At 38.7% G+C, this 22,022-nt stretch overlaps 1 protein-coding gene across 2 annotated transcripts in view; it reads right to left on the reverse strand.

Annotated features, from left to right (window-relative positions):
- Window positions 1-19,323, reverse strand: part of col27a1b (collagen, type XXVII, alpha 1b) — a 72,194-nt gene extending 52,871 nt beyond the window's left edge. For both annotated transcript variants that reach the window (XM_057325030.1, XM_057325036.1), the window contains exons 1-6: window positions 18,890-19,323; window positions 17,459-17,529; window positions 12,289-13,535; window positions 7,584-7,637; window positions 2,732-2,785; window positions 254-307 (exon numbers count right to left, since the gene is read on the reverse strand). In XM_057325030.1, the coding sequence (XP_057181013.1) occupies window positions 254-307; window positions 2,732-2,785; window positions 7,584-7,637; window positions 12,289-13,535; window positions 17,459-17,529; window positions 18,890-18,981 (1,572 nt within the window). In that variant the 5' untranslated portion in view covers window positions 18,982-19,323. The remainder of the gene's footprint in view (window positions 1-253; window positions 308-2,731; window positions 2,786-7,583; window positions 7,638-12,288; window positions 13,536-17,458; window positions 17,530-18,889) is intronic.
- Between the last annotated feature and the right edge of the window lie 2,699 nt (window positions 19,324-22,022).

The raw sequence follows: 22,022 nt of genomic DNA on the forward strand, positions 1-22,022 counted from the left end.
ACTTATCTTTACCTCAGTTGAAGCAAAATTAAAAAGTAGAATTTACTATGAAATTGCTCCACACAACTCAACTTATAAATAATTTTTATAAGCATACAGATGTGAATCAGGGTAATATGAGCCCGTTTATAATTTTTAATGTACTTGCTATGTATATATTGTTTTTAGTTACACATTACATCTTAAAAATAGAAATATATTCAAGAATGTAATGGCAAATAATACACATATGATAAAAGAAATGGTGACCCACTTTTATTCCACTTGGCGTTCTGCCCGGTGAAATTCCCAGGTCTCCCTTTTTTCCCTATAACATACACACACATGAAACTGAGTGCACAGAACATAAAAAATAAACAGTTGCAATGACCTGATAAAATCCATGCAGTAGTTGTTTAGATTATATGAAGCGTTAATGAATGTTAAACAGATGCATGCTCCTTATAAAAGACTTTCAGAAAACCTTTAAGACGACCTACAGTGACATCACTGCAACTTTGGCCACTGTGACTAATTTAAATACTGTATTACAAACGAAACACAAGACAAGCTGGAAAGCACTAGAGAGGTATTCTGATAGTAACAGGCATCCTCTCTGAATGTTTTAATATAGTTTATATGGCTGAGATTAATGTAGGCTCTGAAAGCCAAGCAGTGTTATTTACACAAGAGAGTGACCCATGTTCACTTACGAGAACAAGTTTACAGTAAGAGTCTGCAGTGACACTGGGGTTAACTTCTTACATTCTTCTGCCTTTTCAGGCAATGGGATGAGGCGGTTGAGATACAAATATAGTTTAACTGGTAAAGCATGGAGCTGGCAATGGAGAAGTGATGGGTTCAATTCTCAAGGAATGTACAGACTGATCCACTGTAAGGTGCTTTGAATACAAGCGTTTGTCAGATGTATTTATTAAAAACAAAGATATCAAGTCATAGAATGTGTTTATCGTCCCATCCCATGCCAATCAATCTAAGCATCCCTAGGCGTGGAATACAGTAATTTGCTGTGACTGTGCAAAACTGCCTCAGAATATACAGTATAGCCAACTATAACGCTCTTGTCAAGTATTTGATCTTCAGTTAAGTTATTACTGCCACAATTAATATAATATACACAAATTAATACATATCATTAATATAAAATGGTGAACTGTGCTAAACTGCTTATTGAATTTGCCCCATTAATTTCAGACTACACTTAAAGCATTTCTAAATTAAATCGACAAAAGATTGTATTCGATCTAATCTTAATCTCACTTTGGGGTCCATGGATGATTTATATCCCTGAAAATGAACAGATCATTGTTTTAACCACTAGGAATCCCACAATAAACACATACTGAAAGAGTGAACGCTGCGAGTCTATCTCGCACTCATCTTTGTTCCATTTGGCACCTAAAATGAGTAGAGAGTTTGGTAACACTTTATTTTACGGTGCCCTTGTTACGCATGTTACATGTATTTAGTATTTACTATAAATTATGCATAATTACATGTAACTAACCCTGACCCAAACCCTAATCCTAACCCTAACCCTATAGTAAGTACATGTAGTTGCTTTTTATTACTCAGTACTTAAATGTATAATTACACTGTAACACGGGCACTGTAAAATAAAGTGTAACCGAGAGTTTAGACTTGGACTTGACTTCATATCTTTGTTCTGCTCGTCTGTTGTAAAAATGCCACAAACAGCCAGATGTGATAACACAGAAAAGCGTACTGTAAATGGAAGAAAATGGGTCAATGATCTCATCAAACTCGTTCGTCATCTGCTTCTTACCCCCAATATTCAGCACAATTCAGCTTCTATTGTTTCTCTTCTTATTAACACCAAGCAAATACAAACAGAAGAGTTATCTGATGTTCTCTTGGGTACCAAATAAGCCATGTAGACTACTGTACCTACCTCTGACATCACAGAAATAAACTTTCTCCATGTGCAAGAATATAGATAAGTGTTATTTGCAGCATGTATGTCACTGAGTTCACAAAGCTCATTCTGCATGCGTGTATTGATTTCTTTGGATGGGCAAACTCACTAATCAGTTCCAGATTTGCATTTTATGTGCGGAGCTTTCTTACGGTACAGAACGCCCATGTATATCATCATTTGCTTTGTAATTTACATTTGCTTTGTAATTTAGACAGCTTTTACAAATATGTCAACTTCAATTACATTAAATAGATAATGCATATTAATTTAATTTATAATTGGTCATAACCATAGTAGACTGTATAAAATATGGACGTAGTGTCTGTGATGTCACCCGTAGGTTTTTGAGGAGCTGTTTTGAAGCTTAAAGTGGGCGGAGCCAGCCGTCGCCATCTTAGCAGCGCGTCACTCCCAGAATAATCGAAAATGGGCAAAGAGGCGGGGCGTGGCTGGAGCTGAGGCGCCTGGTTGCTGAAACCACTTGTCACTCAAGTGGCCACGCACCTAATTTGCAGAATTTTAAGGCTTAATGTACTCACAGTTGTCATGAAGGGTAAAAAAATGCTGTACCAGGCTGTGAAACATGTTCTACTGTAAAGTTGCCCATTCTAACATGGGGCTCAATGAGAATCTGCTCTGTTTTGGAGCCAGTCTCTAGCGGCCAGTCGATGAATTGAGTTTAAGTCACTTCTGTGTTGGCTTCACGAGAGAGATCAGAAGGTTGTCGCTTGGTCATAACGTGCAAAACACCAGCATCCACATATGCACAGGACTGGATTTAATGGTACATACCTTCGGTCCGGGAGGGCCTGGAAGTCCTGGTTTTCCATGTGGACCAGGAGGACCCTACAACACAACACAGGCTCATTTAAATTTGCTGTTTCACTGCAGGACACTTAAGCCAGGTTACAAGCCTTGACCCACATTATTGTTTTTCCTTTTTCCGAGACCAAAATGGCGATTGATCTTGAAGGCATCCTCAATCCACTTTTAACAGAATCGCGAGGATCATGATCTTGTCTGTCGAAAAACTATCGTCACTGAACTACACACACTAAACTCAAGTGTCTATTGTGGGAGCACCTTCACGACGACCCGTCAAAATAGAACACAGGTTAAAATAAAAATGCTCAAATGAAAAAATACTGTAGTGTTCTATAGTATTTGATATAGAAAATTGTGGTATTCTTGTTGTAAATTGATCAACTGTAGTATACTTTAATATTACTGTAGTTAGGTTCAAAAACACTATATTATCTAGGAATTTTACAGCAGTTTACTATAGGCCTAGTAAATACTATAATATAGGCTACTACAGTATTTTTACAGTATGTGGACAAATATATTACTATTGTATAGTAAAAAATGGACAACTCATAACAATACAAAATGGGTAAACTAAAAAGTATATGGTCCTAATTGATCCATTTGTATATAACATTAATGTCCTTTGTTGTTAACCAGTCTATTCATGTGATGATCTGCATTTGTGTTTTTTAAAGATGATAACAGACGTTTTACACTTGTGCTACCTATTCTTAAGTGTAAGAATAAGAGTAAAATTACATAACTCTTATAATTTTGACACACTTGCGAGTAAAATTTTACTCTCAGTGGCTTCATACATACGAGCCCTGGTCATAATCTGAACGCTGCAGCTTAGTCCAATTTAGGAAAGACATAAATGTTTGAAAACCACTTATATTTCTTATTATTTTGGCGCTTACAATAAGCACCATAAGTAATCCAGCATGTCCAAAGCATGTAGTCAGAAAATCACCCTCCACTTAACAAGAACACATTGTGTTTTAAAAGGTACTTCTGGCATAAGCTTTTGGCATATAGCATATGGATGTGATTTTCTTCATTAGCTCACTTTTCCAGCAGCAACCAGGAGGCCTGAGTGAAGAAAGAAAGCAGAAAAACTCCCTAGACGCTGATTTCCACGCTATGTTAGCCAAGCAGACAAAATGGAAGTGATTTTAAACAACAACCGGCACAAGCCACATTTTAAATGGGCGGCATTTCGGGGGCCACCCCACGTTTCACGACGTGCAATATGGTTGCCTGTCTTATCTACTGGAGATTCCAAAACAAAAGCGCTAATCCTACTTGTCAAGTTGTAGTTTAATTTATATGTGATCCATCCGGGGTCGGCCGTGAGAGGGGTTCTTATTCGCTGACCTTCACCCAAACAGGCCATATGGAGATGCTTACAAGAAGCTCGTGTACAGATTTCCACCTCGTTTTTAATGTTTGCACAGGTTCTGCACATGTGGCGGCAGTTGGAGATCAGAGGAAATTGTGAGAGGAAGATCTCGAGAACCCATATTAAGTTACATATGGGTTAATCTCTCTGCCTCACTTTGGGCTCGGCACCCGTGTGGGCAGACACGTGTGGTGGGCCGTCACATTCCGCCTCATATATTTGAGAACGGCTGACTTATGGCAGGGTTCCCTGACCTGTCTGAAAGGAGGCCTCTTAAGGGAAACCTACGGGAATATCTTTGCCTGGTTTGGCCTTCCGACGAAGACGAAACATGTTTAAAGTGAACTTTGAGAAAGTCAGCATGGAAAAAGTCGGTCTGAGCTGAGCCGATGTGTGGGGTGACAATAAGGGAAATTTTACTCTGTTGATACTTGGAGAACTTGTGTATGTCATTTATGAGGCCGTGATTCACATCAGATAACCAGGACAGACCTTGTGACCCGAAAGCGTATTTTTAAACGAGACACAATTCGGATTATAATTTGTTGTGCCATAGTCAGTTTTGAAGACAATAGTTTTTATTTTTGTTTTAAAACAATTAATAACCAAAACATCCAACCATTAGCAAATAACAAAGCACTATAACAAAAAACATCTGAACTACAGTTTCATTCTATTGACTTGAGAACTAAGCAAGACATCGAACCAGAAAATCGCACTGACGCATGTTTTCATAACTATCACTTTTGTACCCCCGAGCAAGCAGACGTGGTGAGCCGGCTTGACCTCCTGACACTTCATCAACATCACACCAGACAAAACTCTACCACCCCACCACTTGCTGCTTCCGCAAAAACCAAACACTCAATAAAAAACTCAATGAGGTAGTTCATTCCCCAATTCCCTGGTGACTCATACCTCTACAGTACTTTACCCATGGGTTGTTCTAAAAGGATTTTCCCAGTAATTCCTTTACTAAAATGTTATTTGGATAAGCGTGTCATCTTAATTGCAAATTAGTAATTAGTCATTTAGTAACTGACATAGTCCAGATGAAATGAAAACATCAGTCCAAAGGCTAAAGTGACCCAGTAAATCTGCTGTACTGAACTTGACTGTTGTTAGATGAACATGCACATAAAATGCTAAAAGAACTAGGGGCGGACTGGCCATCTGGCGTTCCGGGAGTTTTCCCGGTGGGCCGCTAACGTATGAGGCCGGAACTTAACGTATGGCTTCCGCAAGAAAAAAAAAAGTTTACTTTCGGTTTTAAGGAAGAAACGACGTTCAAATGTCGTGAACAGGCACTTTGGTTTAATCATTTGTAAATCTAATGTTATATATGTTATTAAAAGACACATTTATATTTAATTTGTCAAAAAAAACCTGTCAAAATGATTTGCTGCATCAGGTTACCGTGTGTTATTCGTTTTGAGAGGTTGTTATCTGGGAATAACAACCCTTGGAATGTCGCAACTGGCCAATCAGAATGAAGTATTCCAGAGCGCCGTATAATAAATGACTATAACAGACTTCGCCAGACCACATAGTCATTAAGCAGACCAAATTCTTACAACTTTGAGAAACCACAGAACTGATTGTGTTCATTTAAACACAATAATATCATATGAATAATGACAATAAACCCTAACTTTAACCCCTCCATGAAACTTTAAAAAACATCTGGAGGGTCTGAATGATCTCTGCTGTGAATTATAACTTTAAGTGAACCTCAGTGAGCTTCACATACTGTATCAACAATGATTGTAACATACTCAAACTGCAAACATATCATGCACAAATTAAGACTTCTAAGCTATTCAGCCAATATCATAGTCTTTTGTACTTCTTGACCTATGGTGTGGGATCCCAAGCGTCTTTAGATAGCTTAAAAGTCAGTGGGGCTTTAAATGCCTTTAATAAGATGACCACAAAGACTGCTTTCTTCAGTCGAACAGATTGGGTTCCCACAGTCCAGCCCTCAGGGGCCTCACCAAAGGGCAGTCTCCTAGGCCACAGCAGGTATCTTGTACACAAAACCTCTATAGACGTTCACTCGAGGAAGTCTCTTTGAATCACAGACCAACTGATACGGCAATCCCATTGTCTGACTCACTTTATCTTACTCCTAATTGCAAACTAGGATTTCTAGAAAGTACTAACAATTTTTATGTCACCATTTGCAATAAAATTAAGACAGAAAAAATAATTCAGTGTTGTTAAAAAGACAATTAGGCAGCTATGTTTTTACCGTGTGATTTTAAATACATTATAAAACAGTTACGTCCTCTAATATCTGACAAGTAGTGTTTCTGAGAGGAATGATTTTTTTTCAGCCATACTAAAGCTGCAATGCATGCATTTTGCCCCAATATTGCCATCTTTAAGAATCAGCTAAGGACACATCTCTTTTATCATCAACCGGACACAATAATACTAACTATTTTTCTCTTCTTTCCTCTTCTATATTTTCTATTCATTCTAATATATATATATATGTGTGTAGTGTAAAGGTATTGTCTATATGTAAATGTATGTGTTTATATAGCTTTGTGCACTGTATTAGGTTAACTGAGACCAGTTCTATAGCACTTACAGTATGCACTGCTGCCCTTTTTTTGCTCGAATTGCTTTCATTGTTATGCCTCATTTGTAAGTCGCTTTGGATAAAAGTGTCTGCTAAATGACTAAATGTAAATCTATAAGAAACATAAAACTGCAGGTCAGTTTATGCTCCTTAGGTGTGTAAGTTAAACAACGTCAAAGTGACATTTACCGTATCTGACAGTCATATTATACATGATTATTATTAGGTAACCTTTGCAAATGGGTAAGATATGGACACATTTCTTTCCCGCTATAACAATAGACGGTTTCATCGGATGCACACACCTGGCCCGAAGTTAACTTCCGGTTTGTTTACTGGTCTATATAATAAAACAATTTATATTATATTTAATTTATATGAATATTTTCATTTATATTAATTGCAATAAAATAATCTACTCTACAGGGACTGTTGTTATTGATTCTTTGCGGAGGTCTTCCAGAAGTTAAGTTTGGGCAACATAACATTCGATTACGTTGTTGCCGCTGAAACCGTCTATACTTTTACTATATTTAGGCCTCCTGAAAAACAAAACAAGTGGGCATGAAATGATAAAATATTGAAAGGGAGGAAAACAAGAAATTAAGAAACTGCTCTGCCAATGTGGGGAGTAACTTAAAAAGTTAACATGCCCATATTGTACAACGTATTTAATTTTTGTACAATGCTTGGACAACCAAATATCCTTTAAAATGTAACATGCAGAAAAATATCAGAATGATCCAAGTCACTGGACTGAAGTCAAAACAAGCTTACTGTAGATCCTGTAGATCAAGGCTAAGCAACACTGACATGACAAAATAAGTGATAGATTCTAAAAGGCTTACCCTGGGCCCTCTTTTCCCATGTAATCCGGGCTTGCCAGGAGGCCCTGGAGGTCCCTGAAAGAAATAAAAGAGGTAAAATTGTAACAAAATGCAAGGCCATTTAGTGTTAAATATTTACCTGCTGACACTGAATAACCTTTTAAACACAACAGTAATCTCATTCCCTATTGCATGGAGGCACTGAACCCTTGTCAATGTAATGTGCACCTCAACCTAATGTTTAAAAATCTTCTTTCACAAAGAGACGGGCATCAACATATGTTTAGTTTTACAATGGATGGTTAAAAAGGAGCAGTGGCTATTGACATTTACACATATGCATTAACTAAGCTGAGAGGTCATTTTATAGTTTTGTGTTTCCGCACAAGAGCACACCAGTTCTACATTACATCCAGAATTTCCTGTGCATCTACCAAGAATTATATCAAACAAGTAAACATTACTTAGTTTTTTATAATATCTCTATGTGAGGGACTTCAATCATCCACTTCATTGTTTAATATAATTTAGTTGCAAAGAGTTTACCTTTTACTTAGGAAGGATGTTATAGCGCTCATCCAAGTGGCATATTCATCTGTTGCCAACATTCAATAAATGGAAAGTCAATTAATGGAAAGTCTAGTTGCTTACAAATAAATTCCACGAGACAATTCCTGGCAACATTTCGAAACACCTGTAGCCCTGGCAGGATCTCATATTCTCATTCTGAGAACACTTCTGATATAATGTTTGTACTTTCATGTTTCTAGTCATTTCTAGGCTTGAAACCATCATGATAACATTATCATTAACAACAGGATTCCATGGAATAAGATCAATGAACATAATAAACTTGTAGATGTTTTGCTTGATTTACTGTAAATGAGATTACAGTAACGCTCAACCGCAGAAAAATATAAAGAGAGAGGAAGGGACAGAGAGACCCTTCCATTTATCTTCCACGTGGCATTTTTTTCTGAATAAGAGCAATCCTTCTTTCTCCCTATGCCTCCAAGAAAGAATAAAAGATTGTGAAAGGAAAAAACAAGGCCTTTTATAGAAGATCCTTTGGGGATTTTCAGAAAGTGCTCACGGTGCTTTCTTTGTGACAGACATACTGAACAGCACATTTGTTTTTGGAAATGAGATCGGTAGTTCACTGTATACTGCAGTATATACTGCTGACAGGCTACATATAACAAATCTCAGTTTACGTCAAAAATCTGCCGGAAAAATGTTCCACTTATTCACCAAAACGTACATTTTCATTCATATTTCAAACAAAATTAAGTGAGTTTCTTGCTAAAATCAAGACAAGTATTTGCCAATAGGATGAGACATATAAACTTATCTTGACAGGTTAGGAATTGTGAACGCTCTCATCCTGTGCCCTTTGACCTCACATCTTAACTACGAGGAAAAAGCATCCCACAGCCTAAACCCCAGCAGCCGGTAATGCCCTTTCAAAGGATTTTTATACACTAGGCTTAAAACCAAGACCACCAAACGCTCAAAGACAACATTGATGATGCTATTTTCCAGCCTCCAACCAACAGTCTTCGTCTGAAAGGGTCTTCTAAGCAGTTAAAGCTGTGGTGGTGTGTGGTATATCATGCACTTAAGACGTCATGAAAACCAAACGAACAGGAATCCATATTAATGTAAAGTTACACGCAGCACTTAACTATAACACAGAAAAGCAGATGCCGAGGCCAAAGCAGAATGTAGAACCAGAGAACACATGGCCAATAATTCACGTTTCACAATTCTTCAAAATAATCAAAGCTCACTTGCCATCTGGCCACCATAAGACGTTGTTCAAAACGGAAAGAAAATGATCGACATACCATGGAGTGCGAGTGGTCTGAACACCTTGCTGTTATGGTTTTATAAGCTGGCTCAGCAAGAGCGAGCAAATCCAACCCTGTCTAAAAGAATCCAGTAAAAGAAATCTGCTAAAATAACATTTAACTAAAAATAAACAGATCATTTCAGTAGCTTGATGGAACAGAACCCCGCCAAAAAAATCATCATTTATTCACCCAAATGTCATTTAAAATCTGTATGACTGTGTTTTTGTGGAACACAAAAGAAGATATTTTGAGAAATGTCTCAGTGGTTTTGTGTCCATACAGTGGAAGTCAATGGGGGCCAATGTTGTTTGGTTACCAATATTCTTTCAAATATATTTTGTGTTCTTCAGAAGAAAGTCATACAGGTTTGAAATGAGGGCGAGTAAATTAATTTAAATTTTTGCCTGAAGCTGTCACGATATCAGATTTTCGTGTTATTGTAGCCACAAAAATTACGATAACTATATTATCACAATGTTTTTTTTTTTAAATAAGTGATGCCATCAGTGAATCACACTCATAATACAAGTGTATGGATGCAGAGGGAGAGAGTTTGTAACCACTGTAACATTTTGAATGCATGCTGAATAGTTTACAATATCTGTACAATTAACACTGTGTCTACACTGCGTTCCAAATTATTATGCAAATGATATCTTTCTCTGGTTTTCCTAATTTGTCGATGCAAATGACAGTCAGTATAATTTTCAAGTAATCAACAGTTAGGGTACATTTGGAATTTTATTGAACAAACCTCCCACTGACAACAGTATTTATTTAAAAAATGAAAAACTCAAAATGCACTGTTCCAAATTATTATGCACAACAGAGTTTGAAAACATTTCATAGGTTGTAAAAAACTGAAAATGGTCATTTGTTGAATTTGCAGCATTAGGAGGTCATATTTACTGAAATCAAAAGCTATTTCAATCAAAAACATCCTAACAGGGCAAGTTACATGTTAACATAGGACCCCTTCTTTGATATCACCTTCACAATTCTTGCATCCATTGAACTTGTGAGTTTTTGGATAGTTTCTGATTGAATTTCTTTGCAGGATGTCAGAATAGCCTCCCAGAGCTGCTGTTTTGATGCTAACTGCCTCCCACCATCATAGATCTTTCGCTTGAGGATGCTCCAAAGGTTCTCAATAGGGTTGAGGTCAGGGGAGGATGGTGGCCACACCATGAGTTTCTCTCCTTTTATGCCCATAGCAGCCAATGACACAGAGGTATTCTTTGCAGCATGAGATGGTGCATTGTCATGCATGAAGATGATTTTGCTACGGAAGGCATGGTTCTTCTTTTTGTACCATGGAAGAAAGTGCTCAGTCAGAAACTCTACATACCTTGCAGAGTTCATTTTCACACCTTCAGGGACCCTAAAGGGGCCCACCAGCTGTCTCCCCATGATTCCAGCCCAAAACATGACTCCGCCACCTCCTTGCTGACGTCGCAGCCTTGTTGGGACATGGTGGCCATCCACCAACCATCCACTACTCCATCCATCTGGACCATCCAGGGTTGCACGGCACTCATCAGTAAACAAGACTGTTTGAAAATTAGTCTTCATGTATGTGTGGGCCCACTGCAACCGTTTCTGCTTGTGAGCATTGGTTAGGGGTGGCCGAATAGTAGGTTTATGCACAACTGCAAGCATCTGGAGGATCCTACACCTTGAGGTTTTCGGGACTCCCGAGGCACCAGCAGCTTCAAATACCTGTTTGCTGCTTTGCAATGGCATTTTTGCAGCTGCTCTCTTAATCCGATGAATTTGTCTGGAAGAAACCTTCCTCATTCTGCCTTTATCTGCACGAACCCTTCTGTGCTCTGAATCAGCCACAAATCTCTTCACAGTACGATGATCTCGCTTAAGTTTTCGTGAAATATCTAATGTTTTCATACCTTGTCCAAGACATTGCACTATTTGACGCTTTTCGGCAGCAGACAGATCCTTTTTCTTTCCCATATTGCTTGAAACCTGTGGCCTGCTTAATAATGTGGAACGTCCTTCTTAAGTAGTTTTCCTTTAATTGGGCTCACCTGGCAAACTACTTATCACAGGTGTCTGAGATTGATTTCAGTGATCCAAAGAGCACTGAGACACAATACCATCCATAAGTTTAATTGAACAATATAAAATTAAATGTTTACGACACTTAAATCCAATTTGCATAATAATTTGGAACGCAGTGTATACCTGATGCTGTGCGGCACAATGCTACAAAAGAACGCATTAGAACCCATTATAATTTTTTATTTTGTCCACACTGGATGCAGCGCGGTGTGACAATCGCGTAGTGCTGCGCCAGTCGCGTCCGGTGTAGACACGGTGTAACACAGTATTGATAATCTTAGTTTTTAGTATCACGGTTATTGTCAATATCGGTATATTGTGACACCCCTAGCCTGAACTATCCCTTTAAAGTAATATTCTTTTTATTGAGTGAACAGTTTGTAGCATTACACAGTAAAAAGTAAAAAATCGCAACTTGTGTTTCATTGGAAAGTGTCGGTTTGTCTGTTACACATTCGTTTTGGACACGTCAACAGGTCAGTGTCGGTTTCTACTACCTTTGACCCAATCTTCACTATCGCTTCATTCATCCTGAACTTTCTCTAAAGAATCTGTCACTGACCTGTCAATACCTCAGAACCACTAAGGGACTGAACAAGACCTTCTGTGTGCCAGAGTATTTCAAACCAGAATGTCAAGAAAAAAACCTGAATTATTACAATAAGAATGAAATCACAAACTAGATTAAGAAACCAAGCACTTCCAAACAGAAGGTTACAGAAAAGCCCTTAAACATCATTTCATTCAAACACAGCACACACTCTTCTACATAAATATCATAAACTTCTATGACCTACCGGAGGTCCAGGTTCTCCTTTGAGACCAGGTGCCCCAGGTGCCCCAGCCAAGAGGGAGTACTCGGTTGGTTCCAGGTCAAAGGTTTGGAGACCGTCTGTAGCTGCAGGGGTGACAGGAGTGAAAGACGTGGGTCTGGCTTCGGGGAAGGTCACCTGCGGTGGCGATCTCTGTGATGGAAGTGTTGTCACGTCCGACGTCCTAAATGTGCTTAAATGTTCAGGTTTCGTTCCTGCAGAAGTCGGGAAATCCATTTTATTCCTGGTTGGTTTGATGGTAACATCCGTTGCATTGTGTTGTAACACTTTCTCATTTATAGTCGGCCTCAGGAGGTTCTTTTTAGATCTGCTTTGTTGAGTTTGCTTTGGTGTTGTTTCACTTGCAAGGGTGGCCGTGACAGTTAATGCCATGGCCTGCAGTGTGGGCTGGGCTAACGTTGGTGGCACTGTGTTGGGTACAGACAGGACAGTAACAGGGTCGGATGATGTTAAAGCGGATGTGTTTGGGCCTTGCGAAGTTTCATGACTGATTTGTAAACTAGGGCTAAAGTGTCTGTCGAGTGGGTTTGATCTGACGATCGGTGTCGGAATGGTGACAGACACGTTAGGATCCAAAGGCAACAGCGGAAGAAGTGGAGGAAGGTTTGGCCGATAGGTATCAGCATCCCTGCATTGTTTCTTAATGTACTTACAATAATTATGAGCTGCCTTTGCAGAAGGATGTATATCAAACTGGCATACGGCTCCTTCGAACTGCACAGAGTTCTGGCTCATTTTTCCCAAACGAAACGAGCCCTCCGGATCCAGCGTCTCCTCGTTTTTAAAATGCAAATTTGCATGTATGCTCGTCTTCCCGCAAGAAGTATATAACGTAACACTGTCGGCTTGGATTTCCAAAGCCATGTTGTGCCACTGGCCATTGTGGACATCGTAACTGAAATATACAGTGTTCTGGCCCAAATGAACTAAAACTTTCCCCGGGATGAATTGAACTCCCAGCTGCAGTCTTTTTCTCTTCGTCGCAATGGTGAAGAGAAAAGCGCTGTTAATGCGATGAGAACACACGCTGAGGATGAGCGTAAATGTCGTGCCCAACGACGCAGGTACGATGGATTTTACCGGGACGTTGATTCGCGCCCTCTGCGTTAGGATAACTCCGGATTTAAATGATATGACACCTTGAGGTGTGGAGCGTGTTCCAAATAAAGGTCTTTTGCCGAGCAATCCCAGCCTTTGCAGGACATCCACATCTACGGAGAGAAAAAAGAAATCAGTCGCCACAAAATCATTGCTGTAATCATTATACACACATAATGTGCCAAAGAAAGCAATTAGGAGTGAAATGGATGCGATAGGTTGTCGTGGCCAACAGAAGGATTGCAGCTGCTTCTCACAATCTCAGACTTTCAGATCATTAAAGGAACTGATCATTAACAGATGCATATGTAGAACATGTTACCGTTTCATCTGGTCCGACACTTTATATCATTAAATACTCAAGTGATATTATTACACATTATGTCGGCTTATTCTAGACAACTGTTGACTTTTACAGATTCATCAACTCGGCTACAAATTCATCAAAAGGGTGAAATACAGGGAGCTTGAAGTAGAAATGGATTTACACAGCCAAGAGTTTTTAACCCTGTAAATGCCTGATGCCGGGTTAAGCAGTTTATTATAAGGATTTAGGCATAAGCCAGTAAAAATTAAGCACTCCACTCTAAAGGATGAGCTCTTATCACACATCACAGAAATAAATAGACATACAAAACAACAATGACAGCATAAATAAACCAGCAAACTGCAGAATAATAATCTTATAACACTAACACATCATTTACATATCCTGCAAAGACTGCCAAACATTCTATCCCCACAATTGCTATTTTATTAAACTCAAGTTGTCTATCCATTGTTTTTATAATTCATTCCTTGATCTGAACACATGACTTGTGTTATTCCTATACCAGGGTTTTTCCTGCATAGAGAAATTGGAGGCGGCCGCCTCCGTCAAATGTCGTGCCGCCTCAGGCTCTCGCCAAAATTATGTTGTGACTCTTCACAAGAAATGCTGCGTGCATTTATCAGACTGTCATTTGTAACTGCAGTTGCGACATTACGCCACAGTGGAGGCGCTGTTTCGTTATCAGCACACTGAGGTGCTAAAAAGAGTTGCAGAACAAGAGCCAGCCTGTGTTTCACGGCTATATGTTTTGCATCCAAGTACGTTTAATTTCTTGAAATTTCTTCAAATAACATGACGTACATCATTGTAATGTCTTTAGCTGTGCAGTTGGATCGTTGAATCAGCGTATACTGTACACAGCGAGTTCGCCAGTATGAATGCGCATTGCGTTCAGAACGACTCGCACGCAAATGACTCATTTGAACCGATTCATTTAAACTATTGAACTTTTCAGTCACTAGCGTATATAAGAGATCCTTGAATCATTTAAAATGAACCACGGAGAATGCAAGATGTGAATAAGCTTTGCTCATTTAGAAAGACTGGTTATTCAGTTGGCTATTGTGGGCTAAAAAAGTATAAAAAAATGTAACTGATAAAAAAACATTTATGTTTGGTTGAATAAAAGTAATGTTTTATATAACTTAATAATTGTCATTTTTATCTAATTTTATTAGAACTTTTAATAAGTCAAACTCGAAGTCACTTTGGTTAAGCCACTTAAAGGTGGTAGGCCTACTTGTGTGTGTACAAGATCAGGATGGCACCACCTCTGCCTCATTTTGAGCCAGGAAAAACCCTGTATACAGCTATATATTACTGTCATATGGACATTCATTTGTTGTTAGGAGAGGATATGCACCCCAGCAGAGTTCTGTTCCTTTCGAAGCTGATCTCACCAGGAGCTTCAAAACATTTAGCAGATTCCTGTAAACTTGCTCACTAGGGCCCTAAAGAGATCAAAAACATTAAGACTTCAAGTACTGTACATCTGTAAATCTGCCTTGAAATGACAAGCAAGACAATGCATGCTGACTTCAATTTAATATTCAATTATTTTTCAGATGGAAAATTAGTGATGTCTATAGTCTCATTTAGTAGAGTACTCATTGGACATGGGGAGGTGGTTCCCGTGAATTTAATACGCATTTCTTACTGTCAAAAGCTCCAATTTCTGGATGAAATGTAATTGCCATTTTTTATCCATCCTCTGAATCCGCTTGCATCTTGACCCACAAACAAGGGACACCCTGGACAGATAGCCAGTCCATCACAGCCATTTTTTATTCTTACAAATTGAAGTAATGGTAACATTCTTTGTCTTAGGGCTGTCAGCTGTGAATATTAAGTAATGTGTTTGGAATATAAAACAAATGAGGGCATGCATCACAAAACCAAATCTAACCCCAATACATCCCATATAAACAAAACCAAGCTTAAACCTGCGGCAGTTACAAAATATACCCTCTGAGAAGTAAATGAAAACCACATGTAAATGGGATACGTGTGTGGACTTTCCTCCCTCAAATCATCCATCACTTAACTCACAGATAATGCTCAGCAGATTGGACTGGCTTGCCGAGAGCGAGAAGTATGTCTGCTGTAGTATTGTAGCTAAACTAATACAGAGTTACTAACAAACTGGCCAAACATCTCTGAATATATCAAATCGTGAGAATCATATCAGATCACAAATGCTGAAACAAACTTTTACATTAGAAAACTCCACCTGATGTACATGAACACAATCACAGCCAATCAGAAGAAACTTGATTTATGTACTTTAATGGCAATCGGGATTCTGGACCAATGGGATTTCTCTGAAGGTGGGGCTATCCAGCACAACACTGATGAAATAGTATTCAAATGATTGAGAAATTGTGCTGTATTGCATGTTGTCGCTTGGGTTCTAGTCTTACCCATTTTGAAATCTGAACAAAAGCAGATATGTTCAAAGCGATTCATGTCAAGATGGCACATTTTCACTTTCGGTGTGGTAAGAAAAATTGCTTTGCATCATTCCTGTTTGGCCACAGTGTAAGATTAAAAGCAAGGGCTACAAATGCCATGGTTGAGGTAAAAGAGAATATGCACTTGAAACCGTACGCCATGTAAACCTTTGGCAAAACCAAGCTAAGACAAAAAGAAAGACTATAATTCTTCAAAAGAAAATCCTGTTGCCCTTGAAACGAATGTCACAATAAATGTTAGTTTGGAACGCCATGCACTGGAAATCAGATTTTAAACTAAAAATAAGTGCAAAGGTTAAAAAAGAATCCCAGAACCTCACTAGATACCTCACAGAGACCTGATCACAAGTCAAGAGATGAATATTCTGAAAACACAGACAGCTTGCTGTCACATACTGTACGGAAAAAACATACAGTCAAAAACAAAAGCATCTTTCATGGCATGTTCGAAACATAATGACTGTTTCATTTCGTGATGCAGATGTTACTGCACATGTTCATGAATGAGTGAATAGATGCACTGCACATGTTGCCTTGAAATAGATGGATGATACAAGCCTCCCACGACATGTACTGAAGAAATGTGAGAGTTCCAGACACACCTTTGATATGAAACCAATGAGTTCATGCTGTTAAATAAAACATCTTTTTTACAAAGTCAATTTTGTATGAAAAATCACATGGGCGTTCTGTGTCATGTTTAAGTTTCAATTCACTTGCAGTTTTAATATGAAGCTATACAAGCACCAAACCTCAATTCAAATTTTCCATCCTATCCGTTAAACGAAATGGAACTACTGTACATAAATCTACACAGACCCAATTTGTGACTTCCAATCAGACATTGACACAGATGAGTTTTGGATAAACGGCTGGCACATTGAAATTGTTAAAGCAACTGCTTCACAAAAGTCAAATAGAGTCAGACGATACTAGCAAAATGAGACAAACTACTTGTGTAGAGCCGGTAGCTTGTCTCACCTCTGACTCATGGAAAGCTCCAATGAGCTGTAACATTAGAGGTCTGTTTATCCAAATCTTGTCAAGTTTCCTCAAACTTCACTGCATGGCAGTGTGAGGTCTAGACCTTCAAATAGCCGTGCATTCGTTTAGCTTATAGGATTACAGCATAGATGTCAATTCAAAAGACATTTTGCTCACTCATCAGATTAAAATATACTTCAACGTGAATATCTGTTAATGAAGAAATGGTTTAAAAATGTTTCAGTCTTACCTTCAGACTGTGATTGTGCAAACCCCAGACAGCAGGTACAGTACAGGACCATAAAGAGAAACACAGCTCTCCTGTAAAAACAAAATGACACTTAGACAGGCTGCATACACCTTAACAAAACAAACTCACAGCTCTCCCTTATCCATTAGAAAAGACAAGTAAGGTTGAACTTTGGACTTAAGGACATTTCTGTCAGACAGCACCAGGTTTTCATCCCCTAGAATTCGATAAAGGAATGTATAAACATGTCTCTTTTTTTCCAACTTCTAATGTAATGTATCTAATGTAAGCGTTCTGTAAATGTGTCTCAGAAGACTCATATATAGTGCATTACTGTAGGATGCTAATAGCAGTGTGGGCTACGCTTTTTAACCATGGCTCTCAGGTACTGAAATAAAACAGAGTATTGGGATCACATTGTTCCATTCTACACTACAGCATCACCACATTTATCTCAATTACCAGTCTGGTCTCTTTCCAAAAGCAGCGCCCCAGCAGCCCGAGGTCGCAGCAGTCTTTACTATAAACCCCAACAGCTGGATCTGCTCAGTGGGCAGTCAGAGCTTATCATCTGCCCGCCTGCCAAAACATTGGGATGCTGCTCCGTATAGAAAGTGATATTGCAGGACTGGGAATGCTGAGATCTTTATAAGAGGTCTGATCAACTCATATACAGAAAAGCGTGCAGTAATGTCTTGCACTCTTTCGTTTTGTAAATTCTGTATAAATAGCACAAATGGTAGTCCTCCTATCACACTCACACTTCATGGGATCTCTAGTCTTGACTCTGGTGTTCAGTTATACATTCATTTTCCGACCCCATGTAATGACACTGAAGATGGGGATGTCATATCTGAATACTGTATGCCATTTTATTTTAGTCAGCATTCCCTATAGTTATAGATACAAGAATGTTCAAAAGTTCCCCCACCACCGACCATCATACAGTGAGCACAAAGAAAGACAGATTTCTGAATAATCTAATTTCTGCACAATAATAATAAGTGTCGTTTGTAAAGTCCACGTTTAATATACATGAACAATTTTACTACCACCAGCACATAAACAACACACATCCTGTCAAAGAAAACGCTGATTCGTATCTATTATAGACTCAGAACAAGCACCAATGGTCAACAGTTACTTCATTTAAAACTAATACCCAAAGAAAACGACCTGCAAAACATTGTTTACTGTAAAACAATGTAAACACAACACAAAATTCAACAATCAAATAAAACAAATAAGGGTGTTTTGCGCGTCCCATTCATTCATTACGTTTCCTAAAAGCCCAGAATGGACATAATAACGGAGCCCTCTTCATCCCTTCTTTCTTAAATAACTGAACTGACAGCATAATTTATGACCTATTTAACTCTTCTCTGAAATCTATCTATTGTTATGACACCGGAGAGAGGAACTGCTACTCACCCCCCGACTCCAGCTGCTTTGAGTTTGGAGATCGGGGCATTGTCCGGCTCCATCGCGCTTACTTCATTTCTCCTCCGTGGTGTTTGGTGCATTCAACACATGGCACAGTTGCTGCATTACTTCCATATCAGGATGTCCCTTAATAGCTGGTCAAAGGCTTAATGAAACAGTGTTGTACAATACCGCATGCCGTAGTGTGTCCCGAATCCCAAATCTAAAACTTCCCAAAGAGGGAAACCGGCGACGCGCAACGCAAACTTCGCCATCTGACTTCCACAGACGCGGTGATGCTGAAAATTGGAAAGTTAAGCCCGATGCGCACAGACATGACTCTCTGAGGTGAGTGGCAGGCGCTTAGTTAAACTGCCGAGTACATCTCAAGTTTTTGCTAAGCATGCTGAAGTTTTAAGGACACTGGAAACATATTTCCCTCTGTCGCCCTCAGCTGTCTTTGCGAGAAGAAACACTTCGCAGCGATTCATTGGAAGGTGTGTCTTTCCAGACACTCGTTTATTTTCCCTTCCCTCACATAAATAGTGAAACTAAAACAAAATGAAAAGAAAAAACATACACTACAATGTTAAGGCTATTTAAAAAAGCAATTTAAAGACAAAGCTTTAGGAGGTGGCTTTATGATCTATAAAAATGCCGTTGCAATTTTTGCAATGTAAGTAGCTTTGGATAAAAGCGTCTGCCAAATGTATAAATGTAGTGGAAATTGACATTTTGATCCATGTTATAGCCTCCAAACGCTTAATGCAAATTTCATACACATTGGGATGTTCTGTATCTGTGGTTTAAAATATGTAACGTTAACGTTATGATCCTAATTATACTCCTTAAAACAGTAGTTCTCAAACTAGGGGCCCTGGCCCCTGGGGGGGGCCCCGAGATGGATCCAGGGGGCCACAGATTTTGTGGCATTTTAAGAAATATAGAAATTGATCATAGATTTTATGCAATCAAACATCATAAAAATAAGACCACCAGACAAAAGAATTGATGTTTCAGCATTTTATAACCGAATATGTTTTTGTTTAAATAAAAATGTTAAATTTAAGATTATAAGTCTTTATTTGGGGGGCCGCAAAGCGATGCACGCTACACAAAGGGGGCCTTACAACGAAAAAGTTTGAGAACCACTGCCTTAAAAGACTGACTATGGCATATTTCACTATACTGTAGTACCCTGCAGTACAGTAACACACATATTTCAGATTTTAGAGTCTGCATCGTTTTTGCGTCTTTGTTTAATCTTTATGCTGGTAAGTGTTGAGAACTCACACTCACTTTCACAGACATAGTGCCGAAAGGCAATAGTTTCTTTGAATATAACGTTAACCATTTGCCAAGTCAGAATACTAACCAAGACCATTTTCAAAAAGCCGCTTGTCAGTTCAGATCGCAGTTAGCGAGCGTTTTAGGTCATGACTCATGACGAAAGTTGAGCGTGAAGATGGGAAGAAAGAAAGTTTTGTCGCACACGCAAAGCTACAGCGGGCAGACATTGGTGCATAGTGCATGTGTGGCAGACATATAGACACATGCGCCGAATTTAGCTCTGTGGCCGCCTGTTGCTGCATTTATCAAAAGCGCCGCCATATTGCGGAGGTCAAGACTGTCCTGAAACTCACGGCGTGCATACATTTTTTGTCAGTAACTTTTAATCCTGATAGTTAGACTTGGAAAATTATTAAGTGTCATAAGGAATTGCGTAAACTCCGCTCCCATGTCACGCGTTTATTTGGCTTTTTGCTTAAGATTGTACAGATGTTCTAATGTAATATTGAAGTAATGTGCATAAATGGCGATATGGTGGCGCCATTGGCATACAATTCAACGGCCAAACGCAGCATGGCATTCTATTGAAACTGTTTTATCCTTAACATTTTACCTGTAAGAAAGATGACGTTGTTTATGTGTTTTTAATCTTTAAAAAAACTCACATACTCCTGAGGGTATGCATATTTCTTCAGTTAGGGAACCACTTTTCACTGGAAAATAAAATTATGACACAGCAGGGCAACAAATATAAAAGTTGTGCTCAGTATACAAAATTATGTTTTTTTCAGTCTGTATACCAATGTGGTAATTGTATGACCTTCCCTTAAATCAGAATAGACTCCTTTTTGAGAGATAGCCCAGGACTCTTATTTTGATAGGGGACAAGAGAGAGAAGGCCCAAAAAGCCTAGCTTGGGGAGGTTAAGGGCTACACATGTTGGGAGCCATTAGAGCTGGTTGGAGGGTTCATTTTTCAAGCCCAATACAACCAAGATTTTCCATTCTCTGTTTCGGGGATTCTGATTGAAGGAATATTTTTCTAACCGAGAGAAGACTGGATGCTTTATGATTGTTTTCTGGGACTTTCAGGACACTCCACATTGGACATTGAATGTGGACTCAAGTTGATTGTATGAATTGTCAACTACTATTGTGACCTCTCACGAGCCAGATAATGGAAGAGATGTTTAAATGTTTATGTTTTATGAGTATTTTTGGCTGAAGACTACCTGATGATTATATGGTGTTATCCTTTTTTGATGATTTTATCTAAATACAGTGGAGTCCTTGAACTCTGTGGTGATAAAGTGACTTTATTGCATATAGGTTGAGTCGAATTTGTTACAAAGTTACCATACACATTAGCTCCATTGACAAACATGTAAATGTGAAACTTGATGCACATTTAAATATTTTTGCCATTTTAAAGGGCACCAAAGGATGTGTCTATAACTTTTTATTTTTGGCTGAAGGATAGTAATGTAAGTCAGCTGTTTTTTTGTCAAATGATTTTATAAGTTCAAACTGTGCTGGAAATGGGAGGGTTTTCCTCCAGAAACACATGAATACATAGTAAAAAGTTTTTAACAAATGATGGCATCTATTAGTGCAATGAGAAATTTGGGTTTACTGAATTCTGTGACTTGATAACAGATGAATGAACAGTTTTATAGTTTGTGTATATAGTAGTTTATAGTAAACTATATGGTTTTACAGTTTTCAGACTATAAATCTGATCTACAGTTATGATCTAATAGGAAAAGACTTGGGCTGCCGCTTTGAGAAGGATCTAACATTAGGCTTTTATGAACTGTACTTGCAGTACCCTGTACAGCTGCATTCAATAAGAA

The sequence above is a fragment of the Triplophysa rosa genome, linkage group LG2 (assembly GCF_024868665.1).
Source record: "Triplophysa rosa linkage group LG2, Trosa_1v2, whole genome shotgun sequence".
Taxonomy (NCBI): domain Eukaryota; kingdom Metazoa; phylum Chordata; class Actinopteri; order Cypriniformes; family Nemacheilidae; genus Triplophysa; species Triplophysa rosa.